Source organism: Camelus bactrianus, chromosome 16, assembly GCF_048773025.1.
Source record: "Camelus bactrianus isolate YW-2024 breed Bactrian camel chromosome 16, ASM4877302v1, whole genome shotgun sequence".
Classification (NCBI taxonomy): Eukaryota; Metazoa; Chordata; class Mammalia; order Artiodactyla; family Camelidae; genus Camelus; species Camelus bactrianus.
In genome coordinates, this window is record NC_133554.1 from 42,762,108 (window position 1) to 42,774,497 (window position 12,390).

Consider the following 12,390-nt stretch of genomic DNA (forward strand, 5'->3'; position numbering starts at 1 on the left):
CAATAAATTATACATTTTTAAAGTATACAGTTTGGTGAGTTTTGACATGTTTTCATCTGTACAACCATCATTGCAGTCAAGAAAATGAACATATCTATCTTATCCAAAACTTTCTTCATATCCTTTTTGTAGTTCCTTTTCATCCTTTCCTGTACCTCACCCCCAACTCATCCATAGGCAACCACTGATCTGCTTTCTGTCATTATAGATTAGTTAGCATGTTCTAGAATTTAGTAAAAATGGAATCATACAGTGTGTACTCTTTTTTTTTCCTGACTTCTTTCATTTGGCCTAATTGAGATCATGTTATAACATATCAATAGTTTATTGCATAGTATTATTCGATTGTATGAGTATAACACAGTTTATTTATTCATCAACCTGATGGTGGATATTTGTGTTCTTTACAGGTTTTGGCTATGTGAGACCCTGTCACAACATTACCAGGGCATGAAACATGTACAAATCAAATGACTTTTGAAAATTAGATACAGAAGTACTTTCTTCTCTATGAAGTTTCAAAACCAGAAGAAAAATAAACAAATAAATAAATTACAAATAACATTGTTATGACCATTTATGTGCAAGTCATTTTATTAGACGTCTGGCTTTTACTTCTTGAGTAAATGCCTAGGAGAAGCATGGCTGGATCATATAGTTGGATCATATAATTGGTATATATTTAACTTCTAAGAAACTGCCAAACTATTTTCCAAAGTGATTATACTATTTTACATTCTTACTAGTATTGTATGAGAGTACCAGTTTCTCCACATCCTCACCAACTCTAGGTTTGGTCATTCTTGTTAATTTTAGCCATGATAAATAGGGTGCTTATGGTATTTTTGTTTGTTTGCTTTCTGTTTGTTCTCTCTGCTTGTTTGTTTTCTTTTTTTCTGTTTCCGTGTAGGTTTCCTTGAACATTTTTTAGAATTCCATTTTGATTTGCCTGCAGTGTTTTTGAGCATATCTCTTTGTATAGCTTTTTTAGTGGTTGTTTTAGGTATTACGTTCTATGTACATAACATATTTCCATCACTGGTGTCACGTTTTATGGATTCCAGTGAAGTACAGACACCTTACCTCCCTTTATGTCCCTTTACCCTCCCTCCCCCATTTATACCAGGGTTCACTGTCTCGTGAGGCTGCTTATTCCTTTTTTGGACAGCCTGATGTGATGGGAATCTAGGACTATATATATATAATCATCTCTCTCTCTCTCTCAATAATAACAAATATGAAGCAGGTCCCATAGGAATGCGTTTATTCATTTGTTTGTCAAACGTTTATTTAGCACGTAAAATGACCAGTCATTGGGCTAAATGCTAGGGAGACAGATGAAAGATGTATCTAACGTCTAGGGGCTCTCAGTACAGTTAGGTGACAAGACAAAAGGTTGCAGCAACACTAGTTAGTGATGGTAATAATGGTGCTTGCCTTGAAGGCAGGCACAGCTCTGAGCACTTCTATGTATACTATCTGTGTGTCTGCCCTTTAACAAGTATTATCATCTCGACTTGTTATCCCCTGGACTGAATTTACCAACTTCTCTAATCTCTATTCTCAATGCCCAAAGAAGTAATCCTTCTTAATGAAATAATTTTCGTTGAAGATACGTTTTTCTAGTTTTATTCTTCCCTTCTAACTGCCAAGAAACCTTGGAGTTCTTTTGGGGATTTCTTGTTTGGGGGGGGTTTAACTTTCAATTCATTCTACGTATAAGATCTTAAACTCTGAAATTTCTTCCTTTGATCTTTGTGAGTTTATTTTATTATTTAGTTTAATTCTGATCCCACAGATTGGGATAAGGTGCCCTCTTCTGTGTTCACATGGGACCTGAACATAGCTCCATCTGTAATGTAATTCTTTACATACTAGTGGTTAAAAGCCCAGACACTGGAGCAAGACTAGCTGACTTCAGATTGTAGCTTCACCTCTTAATAACTGGTTGATCTTAGTCAGATTTTATAAACTTCCTGGACCTCATTTCTTCATCTTTAAAATGAACCTAGTGATAAAATCTACCTCCAGAGATGATCCAAATAATAACTTTAAATTTAATCTTCAAAGATCCTGTGAGTTTTATTTTATAGAAAAATGTAGTAAACTTTGCCTTGATCCTTTTAGGATATAGCTGATAGAAAATTCTTCAAATATAAAAGAATTTGGGAGGGAATTACATAATTTATTACCATGTTGATACCAAGTAATTTAAAAAATTCTATTTTCTAGTATAAGGCAAGGTAGATTTGTAAGTTTAATTATTTGGAAACTAGACTAAAAATAGCACATTTGATTTTCTGTCCAGTAAATGTTATATAAGCAAACATGATTTTCTTCAGTATGTGTTAGGGGGATGCGTGGTTTGAGAGGGAATCTTTTTGAATTATGGGCTACCATGAATTTTGTAGTATTTTTAATTTAAAAAGCCATCCTAGAAAGAATAACTTTTCCACCTTTTAATTTATTCAAGAAATTGACTGATATGACTATATAAAATTTGAAGGAAAACAAAGTGAGGTGTTTATATTAAATGTCAAATGGTTAATGTCTGTACTGTATTAAGAATACATTCTGCAGATAAATGGGCAAAAGGGATAGAAATGATCCACAAAGGGGAGGAGCATAGGGGAATAATCCTGCTGTATTAAAAACATGCTAATTAACATAATTTTGAAATACCATTTTGCATCTAGTAAAGTAGCATAACAGACAGCGCTGATGAGGTTGAGATAAAATTGTACTCATTCATTGCCAGGCATTGTAAATTCTAGGACTTTTTAAAGAAAATCAGATGACAATACACAGCAAGAATCATCAGATTCACATTTCTTGTGTCTACTTCCTAGAACTGTTCTATAGGTATTAAGTGTCAAAATACCTATAAACCAGTTGGGGCTTTCCTAGTTAGCAAAAAACATTTAGGTGTTTGGCATCCCACCTCTTAACCACCACTCATCACATACTCCTATGTCCATTTTCCATTCGTAGGTGGAATATGGAAATTTTTTTTCTTTCATGAGAGCCATTCACAGGTTAATCACAAGCTCTCACTCCCAACTTTATAACCAAGTCTGTTTGCTGAAACAGGGAAGTCTGAGAAGAATATGTCCTGCGTCTTAGGCTCCTGGTAGCAGAGCAAAAAAATGGTTCCAGACAAAGGGAATTTTAGTGGAGCAAGAACACAGTGAGACTACACTTGGCAGTGACACATTTCTGCTTAGAAATGTCAATTCCAGAACCCACCATTCTACTCATTCAGTTTTTTTTTTTCCCCTCTGTCACCCTCCCTCTTCCCTTCTTCACATACCCTTCCCCTGTTGGAGTAGTGTACTCTGATTATTTAAGCCGTTCTCTTAATGCTTACAAGGAGAGGAGGGGGATTTGGAAAGAGAAGAGTATCAAAGAAAAACCTACTGACAGCTCAGTAGATCAAAACAGTGGTGAGGCTGCCATTCGGTTTAGGAAGCCCATGGTTATTTTAGAAAGAAAATTGCCCATCACCCATTTTATGAGATGATAAAGTTACATTACTATACACGTCATTTATATACTCAAAGTGTGGGTATAGGGTGCTGTGGCATTTTTGAATGCCCATGGAAAACCAAGGCTCTAAGTGTTCAGCATTGTCTAGGCCTACAGCTTAACTATTATGCAGTGTGTACTTCTGGATGGGTTTAAATGGCTGCTTTATAATTGAACATAAGCTTTAAAGGGCTTATCACCAATTCTTCCTCCCCTCTCAGAAAGTTAGATTATTGTATAAGATGCTGAACTGTTGAGAAATTCTTTCATAGTAATAATTGAGATATCCATTTGTCTTTGGTGTGGTTGGAGGTAGAGAGGATGAATTTTCTAACTAACAATTGCAGTTTCATGATTTTGGCTTATTGGAACGTATAGAACTTCAGGCTTCAGGAGAAATGCTTTAGATGTGGCGTTTGGGGAAAATCTGAGTCTGGACTTATGCATGTGAATCATGGAGTTCTGTGTTGGAAGCCTGGCTTACGTAACCATTTAAAGATTGCATGTTATTAACTTTTTTGTTGTTGTTGTTGTTACTAACTTCTTGTGCTGTGATTTTATACCTTATGTGTTCAGTGAGAGAAGTGGTGAGCTCCCAGTTGGACATCAGGGCTGGAAATGGGAGTTGAAGTCCTATGGAGAGATCTTTGTGTGGTTGGATTCTGTATGCAAATCTTGAAATTTGCATGTTATGTAGATGCCTCCACTTTTTTTTCTTCTTCATTGACCTTTTGGAAGTTGTTCTGGGTTATTTTCATGCATCTTAATCCCCCAGATTTTTCTTTTAAGCTCCTCTGGATACATAACACTCAGGGATTGTTTTAAACTTATTTATTACATTAAATGATAGTAAATGAAGATAATTCTTGGCCATAGCTATTCCAGAGTTGGCAGGACTTGATAATGAGCAATAATTTGTCCTATATATTTTTTTAAAATCACAATACAGATGCAGGTGTTTTCTTTCTGTGAGCAGCTGAGTCTGCAAATCACCTCCTGTGGTTATGGGTGTCCCAGTGACTGGGAGCCAGCTGTTGGGTGTTTTAATGAAACAGCTTGCTCTTAGTTGGCTGCTCAAATCCCAATGAGAGGTATTGGCTGCTCCAGGGAATAGAACAGGAATAGAACATACAGGGTGAGGATTTTTGCAAGGCTTTTTGTAATCCGGTTTAAATTTGTTGAGATTTTCTGCTTTGGCTTTTTCCTATAGGTGCCAGAGTTCATCTGCTTCAGATTTTCATGAATGACTCATCTTCCTGTCATGTTTTCTTAGACTACAATGACTTCAGAATCTTCGAGTCACAGTTAGGTAGTTTCTCCTACCACGTATGTTGGGAGGAGAGAACAGTGGTAGTCAAACTCAAGCCTGTTTCCATCTCATACTGCTTGATTCCCATGGCACGTAGAAAACCGATTCTCCCCGGAAATGGCATTCTAGTGATTGGTTGTTTTCTGTGGGAGGAAACTTATGACACTCTCTTTTCTTTTTCCCTTCCAGAGGGAATCTGGAAAAGTCGTAAGCAAAACATCATTTCTCTAAGAAAGTTTTGGATAACAGAAATTCTGGATAACAGGTAAAATTTATTTAAACTTCTTTGGTGATGCTGATAATCACCTGTAATCTGCAGAAGTAAACCAGGAGAGGGAAGACAGAAGTAGAAAAGCTAGGTGTGCTTTGTGTCAGGAGTTGCATTAGGGATTTTACATGCATTATCTCATTTAGTTTTTACCGGGATTCTAGACATAGAGCTAAGAATCTCAGAATAAAACTATCCTTCAGAATACTGTTTTAAGTGGATTTGTCTGTTGATTGGATTTTTAATATTCTCACAATTCATTCTGCAAACATTTTTTTTAACATCTACCATAAACAAAATAATATAAATACAGAATGCTAGAATCTGCTATGCTATGCAGCCTAGCTAAGGAATGTCTTTCCTAGTTTCTTTCTGTCTTTTGTTTTAGTTCTTGATCATTGCCAGTTATTTGCAGCTGTACCATCTCCTTAATTCTTTTTTAATACTTTGTCACGAGGCCCAAAATTTTATGTTTCCTTATAAGGTACCTCTTCACAATGGAGTCCAGCACAAGTGTCCCCATTATATTCTCAGTGTGGTAGTCTTATTGTGACTGTACCGATAGCTATGCCTCTGTGCTATATTTATCTCACAAAATTATGAAGGTCATATGAAATAATACTATATATAAAGAATCTAATATACTTTGCCTGAGAAATACATCTCAAATGATAGTTACAATTTTACCTTTTAAACTAGGGAAGACATGAAAACAAACCAGACTTCCTAGAACCTTGTAGGTCTAAACAAGTGCTCATAGACCGAGGTGAATTGTCCTACCTGAGGGTAGTGTAGAGAGTGAGGTGCTGTTAATTCTAACAATCATTCTATTTATTTAGAGGAGGTACTGGGGATTGAACCCAGGACCTTGTGCATGCTAAGCACATGCTCTACCACTTGAGCTATATCCTCCCCCCTAACAATCATTCTAGTATGATCCTTGAAGTTAGGTTTCTAGTATCTCAAGAAGTAGTTCCTGGAGATAGCAATAAAAATTAATGTTGTTAAGATTTTAATATTTGCTGATTTTGCTTTGGTATTTTTCATTATTATCAGGGCAAACCAATTTAGTCACCATGAGTTGGAGCTTCCTCACTCGCTTGCTAGAGGAGATCCACAACCATTCCACATTTGTGGGGAAGATCTGGCTCACTGTCTTGATCGTCTTCCGGATTGTTCTTACGGCGGTAGGAGGAGAGTCTATCTACTACGACGAACAAAGCAAATTTGTGTGCAACACAGAGCAGCCAGGCTGCGAGAACGTCTGCTATGATGCCTTTGCACCTCTCTCCCATGTGCGCTTCTGGGTGTTCCAGATCATCCTGGTGGCAACCCCCTCAGTGATGTACCTGGGCTATGCCATTCATAAGATTGCCAAAATGGAGCATGGCGAAGCAGACAAGAAGGCGGCTCGGAGCAAACCCTATGCAATGCGTTGGAAACAGCACCGGGCTCTGGAAGAAACAGAAGAGGACCATGAAGAGGATCCCATGATGTATCCAGAAATGGAATTAGAAAGTGAAAAAGAAAATAAAGAGCAGAACCAATCTAAACCTAAGCATGATGGCCGACGGCGGATTCGGGAGGACGGGCTCATGAAAATCTATGTGCTGCAGTTGCTGGCGAGGACCGTGTTTGAGGTGGGTTTTCTGATAGGGCAGTATTTTCTGTATGGCTTCCAAGTCCATCCATTTTATGTGTGCAGCAGACTTCCTTGCCCTCATAAGATAGACTGCTTTATTTCTAGACCCACTGAAAAGACCATCTTTCTTCTGATAATGTATGGTGTTACAGGCCTTTGTCTATTGCTTAACATTTGGGAGATGCTTCATTTAGGATTTGGGACAATTCGAGACTCACTAAACAATAAAAGGAGGGATCTGGAAGATCCGGGTGCTTATAATTATCCTTTCACTTGGAATACACCATCTGCTCCCCCTGGCTATAACGTTGCCGTCAAACCAGATCAAATCCAGTACACTGAACTGTCCAATGCTAAGATCGCCTACAAGCAAAACAAGGCCAACATCGCCCAAGAACAACAATATGGCAGCCACGAGGAGAACCTCCCAGCTGACCTGGAGACTCTGCAGAGGGAGATCAGAATGGCTCAGGAACGCCTGGATCTGGCGATCCAGGCCTACAATCACCAAAACAACCCCCATGGTCCCCGGGAAAAAAAAGCCAAAGTGGGGTCCAAAGCTGGGTCCAACAAAAGCAGTGCTAGTAGCAAATCAGGGGATGGGAAGACCTCCGTCTGGATTTAATCTTGGCTGGGCTTAAAACTTGCGCTTTTCATAGTTTATGGTAAGCAACGGCTCTCTGAATAATGACTTCCATTGAGTAAACATTTGGCTCTGGTTATCTTCAGGGATGCTGTTGGCTCATGATCCAAGCTCAGGGGACTCTGAAGGTGGGGCTGGGACAAGGGGGAGAGAAGGGGAAACACAGTGTTCCTAGACACATGTTCCAGCAATAATACAGTTGCAGAACTTTACATTTGTGTCTTCCAGATCTGGAAAAGAACAGATATATTTAAATCATTCTTGTTGAACAGTTTTTTGTATGTACAGTATTATGGTACATTTTTTTTAGAATGAAAACTTTTTTTGTATTTGTACATTGGACAACGTAGTTATACTTTTATATTAAAGGGAAAAAAATCCTTATGGTAATGCTTATTAGGCTAGTGTTATTACTTTGTTCAGCAAATTCTACCCTGGGTTTAAAGTTTTGATAGATGCTACACACCTGATAAAAGTGCCTCTTGTGTTACAGGGAAGCTTTCAGATAATGTGAGGAGCTGGAGAAGGAATCAGTTTTGTCTTGGAAAGGAATTCCACAGTAGAAGGAAGTTGAGTTCTCTCTTTGACTTGAGAAATCGTTGAATCTCATTCATGTGCCCAGAATTGTATTTAGTCTTTGGAAACCTATTTGTATTTTCAAAGGAGATAAATGACTCACTGCAGGATTCCTTTATATATCAAGCCTTGCCAGTATATGCATTGATGGTGTGTTTATAATGTCAGTTGTTACAAAAGGCTGATGCACACAGGTGTCCCCATCCAGTAGCAGTGTGGAGACCCTGGCTAGAACTGTTACTAAGATTCCTATATCACAAAGCAAAGCCACACCTGGAAAATAAGTCCTGATAAAATGTTCAGTTGTGAACCCATTTGATTTGCCTTAAATCTCTTGCCAAAACCCTGCCTCTTTCTGGCTTTTTAAGAAACCAGTGATGGATATTTTCTTTATATGTTAATAGTAGAAATGCAGAAATTCCTTCCAGGCAAAGATTAATCAGAGATACTTATATTGCATTTGGAAGAAGGCCTAAATCCAAATTCCCTATTTTTTATAATTTATGGTGGAACTTTTATAATTTACATACTTCTGCTAATGTAGGTTTCTGCCTGGAAGACCAGTCAGACCTGGGATTCTATCTATAAATAGACCTATAGAGAATTTCAGTATTTATTCCCCATAGACGTATCTGTCAGTGACAGGCATGGGTGTTCATGGAACACTCGTAATTTTCAGTAGTATTTTATTTTCAACCTTATTTTATGTTGGAGAGTTTTGCTCCTTCCATCATATTCAAATCATTTGTCTTATAGATTATGAGCTTCTGAGTAAGAGCTTGGTAAAGATTTAAAGGAAGGGGCGTTTGCTTCACCAGAGAGCATTTCATTTTGAGTATCTCACACTTTTCTAACAGAAAGTTATTATTGCAAGCCACCTCCAACTTCGAAATTCCAAGAGTATTATTTCTTTGTCTTAATTTTTAAATGTCAATTCTTCATTATTTAGGAGGATCCTAGAACTACATCTTTTGTGCAGTTCTTTTTTTTCCTTTGTTCTCAATTGCATTTCTTCCCCTCTCCCTCAAAAAAAGAAATTCAGTTGACAATTTAAGCTTATCTTCTGGCTATGCATTTACTGTATTTTGCTTTTTTGAATCTGTAAATTTTAGCCTTAGAGAAGCTCCTTAGGATCTCTAAACATCTTAAGCAAAAGGTAAACTTGGGTGAGACTGTAGGGAAATTTCAGAAAATGATATATACTTGTATGTATCCTGGCTAACTGATAGATATGCAGTTTCTTTCAAGCCAAATGTTTAATAAGAAAATTGAAATAATTATTCTAAAACAGGCAAGATTTTATACTTAAGCCTAGCTAAGATAAAGAACTACCAATTACTTCTTGTGTCAGCAGAACTTCACGCATATTTCTTAATTGAGGACAGAAAAGAATACACGTTCATGTCCATCTATTCAGAGCCTAAAGGAGACCAGAGTGGCTTTGCCAGGGGAAAGGTTGGGGGTTTGAGACTGATGGAGAGGGAGGGAGTCAAGCAGAAATACCAGGCAGATCTCCTGCGCCAGAAGCATCCACTTAGCTTCTACAAACAGTGCCCCTGATGTTTCATCTTGGCTTGTTCTGATGAGAGTGTTATCTTCTGTGTCTGGATAATTCTTTAGCTTCCTAAAGTACAGAAAGATATTCTAAGTCACTTTACATGGGTTAAAATCTATTTTTACTCTCTCACTAAAGTTTTAATTGTGACATAGGTTTCCCAACTCTCGCTGTTTTCTTAATACATTTCTTTCAGCCTTTGAACATACGAGTTTGCCAAAGCCATTCTCCCTAATGACATGTTATGGACCTACATTGAGAAAATGGCCCTATCAGTGTCTAGCTTAACCCATCGATTGAGTCTACACTGAATCGATAAAAATACTGTTTGAGTTACTGTTCTGGAACTTGTGGGTATTTGTATAGAACACCTGTCAGCATGTCTTTTTCCTCTCAAAATCATATTCCTTTGAATTGCTGTGTAAGACATGCTCTATCATGACATTTGCTTCTCTAAATAGAAGTTGCGTGCTTAGTCCTTCACATACTCCAATCAGGATATAATCAACAACATGTTTATATTCCTTAACATACTACTCGATTTATTCAGATGTGGTATGTCCTTTGATCATCTTTGTTACAGTCTGTTATTTAGAAGAGGTTTGTAAAACAGACAGGCTTTTTTTCTTAGTTCAAATTTGATGGAAAAATTCTATAGCATTTTCTCCTAAAGAAATTTTAATGTTCATTTTGTGGCTTCCTCTTTGCTTTATGGCTTAGTTTTGTCTGTTTCTATATTTGTTCATTTAAAACCACAAGTGTATTATTTCATTAGAAGTCAGTTTCCTGGGGATTTTCCTTGACTGATGTCTATAGAATTACTTTTGATAAAAATGAACTTTGACATCTGAAATGGTTCTCTTAAGGTTATGACTCCCACATATCTGTCTTTTAGAAGGATACCTATGTCTTTAAAGAGAAAAAAGTCATCATTAACTGTCATTTCTTCATGGTATGAAATTAAGCAGTTCACTTTACTTTTCCAAGTTTCAGGAGCCAGTGGTCTTTCAGAAGTGTTATGAAGTAGTTGGGGAAAGCCTCTGGTAAAAGGTATTAAAAGACCAACTGTTGTTATTGGTCATTTTTCTTAGCTTGGAACTTCAAAAAAAAAAAAAAAGTTGCAAGAACTATGTGATTATATAGTGAGATGTCCTTCGGTGCACAGGAATCAGTGATTGTTTAAAACACTGAACTTATTCTAAGCAGTTTATACCAAGAATGGACTTAAATGTTATTCCTATTAGTCATACCTATGCTTTACCCATTAAGCTTATAAATGTCCATGCTTTATGCTTTCTGTCTCATTTAAGAGACAGTACACTTCTAAAAATAACACCTATAGTTTATGATCAGTTTTTGGCCAGCCAGTTTTTGGTAAAAGGCAAGTATGTTATACTTGAACCTACTTAAAGAAATGCCTTTTTATAAAGGAAAGGTCTTTCCCGACTGTGAAGAAAAGTACCTGAAGTCAGAGATAACACAGTGCTGGTCAGTTTGATTGGAAGGTTTCAGATATTAGATTAATTTTATCTTTATAAAATCATGTAATTTTACACCTTACCACTTGAAAATAAAGCCCCCGCACCTATACAGGGCAGAGTTTGGAATAAAATTTCAACTCACCTATATATCATAAATATGTAATAATTCACAGTCACCATTAAATATTAGAATCATTAGGTTGAATTGCATACTTGTCACTAATTCTGGCCACCAGTATCATGGAGAGTTTAAAAGATTTTATTTGTTGTTGTCTCTAAAACAGTTATGATGTTTTGTTGCTTTTAATAATGATGTTAAGTGAGTTTGGTTCATGCACATTCCATATTAATAATCATACTTTTTCAAAAAAATAATCATTCTTTTTTGAGACACAATCCATGTGTTCCAAAATACAGGAGTCCAAACAAAAGAAAGTCTTACTCCTGTGCAAAATCTCTACAAAAAATCAAAGAAGAGTTCTGCATTTCAGGGTTGGCTTATTGACCAGCAAAGATATTTGGCTCTATGCTTCCAAGATTGGAAATGTTATTCTTTATTGTACTCACAATTGTGTTTTCTTTAACAAATCTTTTACAGAAGTCTCTACCTCAGGCACTCAGTGTTACATATGGTTAGCATCTTGATACTGAAAAACTTACTAGGACTTCCAACTTTTTAAGATATTTTAAATGTAAAGTTCAACTGTTAACCAGCAATTTAATGTCATGTGATGTGCAGTTTGGATATTGTATGAACAGCTAAGGAATTACCCATTCTAGTGCCAAAGATCACTGGTTGCTAATTTTGTTCTGTACAGTTGATGTAAAACTTCATGGTGGGGACAAACTCTGCTCAGGGCCTTGTCTCTAGGAAGATTTTGTCAGTTCCAAATGTTTGTGTCAGTTCTAAATACAGTTTAGAAGATTCATTTGTGGTCTGTGCATCTTTTTCTAAGCTTGAAAACTCAGCTGCCAGGAAATATCATATTGAGAAATTTACCCCATTCTTTGTATAAAATAGTGCCCAAGAAAGAGCTTAATGGTTTACCCAGAAAACTTGATATAAAAATCTCTTCCCTTACCTTCACCTGTAAGTTGATCTCAGTGGGAATACATGAGCAGGAAATTTTCCAAGTGAAAGTTTGGACTCAAAAGATGCCCTTTTTCATTGCTGGTTTAGAACTCCTCTGGGATTGCTGTGGCTAAATGGATTGTTGTGTTTGTGGCATCACAACCTGGGAAGAGTAGGTGGCCTTGTGTGGGAGGAAGGGGGAGGCTGTGGTCTGAGTATAGAAACTGGGAACACACTCCATCTCAGTCTCCCTTTGTTTCTTAAGGCCTTTTCTCCAAGAGGAGTGCCTTCTGAGAGGGATGCTTCTCACAGATGTAGA

The 12,390-nt window shown here is 37.1% G+C and overlaps 1 protein-coding gene across 8 annotated transcripts in view; it reads left to right on the plus strand.

Moving 5' to 3' along the window:
• Positions 1–11,928, plus strand: part of GJC1 (gap junction protein gamma 1) — a 31,250-nt gene extending 19,322 nt beyond the window's left edge. For 6 of the 8 annotated variants that reach the window (XM_074343292.1, XM_074343291.1, XM_010959513.3 and 3 more), the window contains 2 exons: positions 5,024–5,099; positions 6,159–11,928. In XM_074343292.1, coding sequence (XP_074199393.1) covers positions 6,179–7,369 — 1,191 coding nt within the window. In that variant the 5' untranslated portion in view covers positions 5,024–5,099; positions 6,159–6,178 and the 3' untranslated portion in view covers positions 7,370–11,928. Of the gene's footprint in view, positions 1–4,735; positions 4,830–5,023; positions 5,100–6,158 lie in introns of all 8 variants that reach the window. The other 2 variants (XM_074343295.1, XM_074343294.1) reach the window with 2 other exon arrangements.
• Positions 11,929–12,390: the final 462 nt, after the last annotated feature.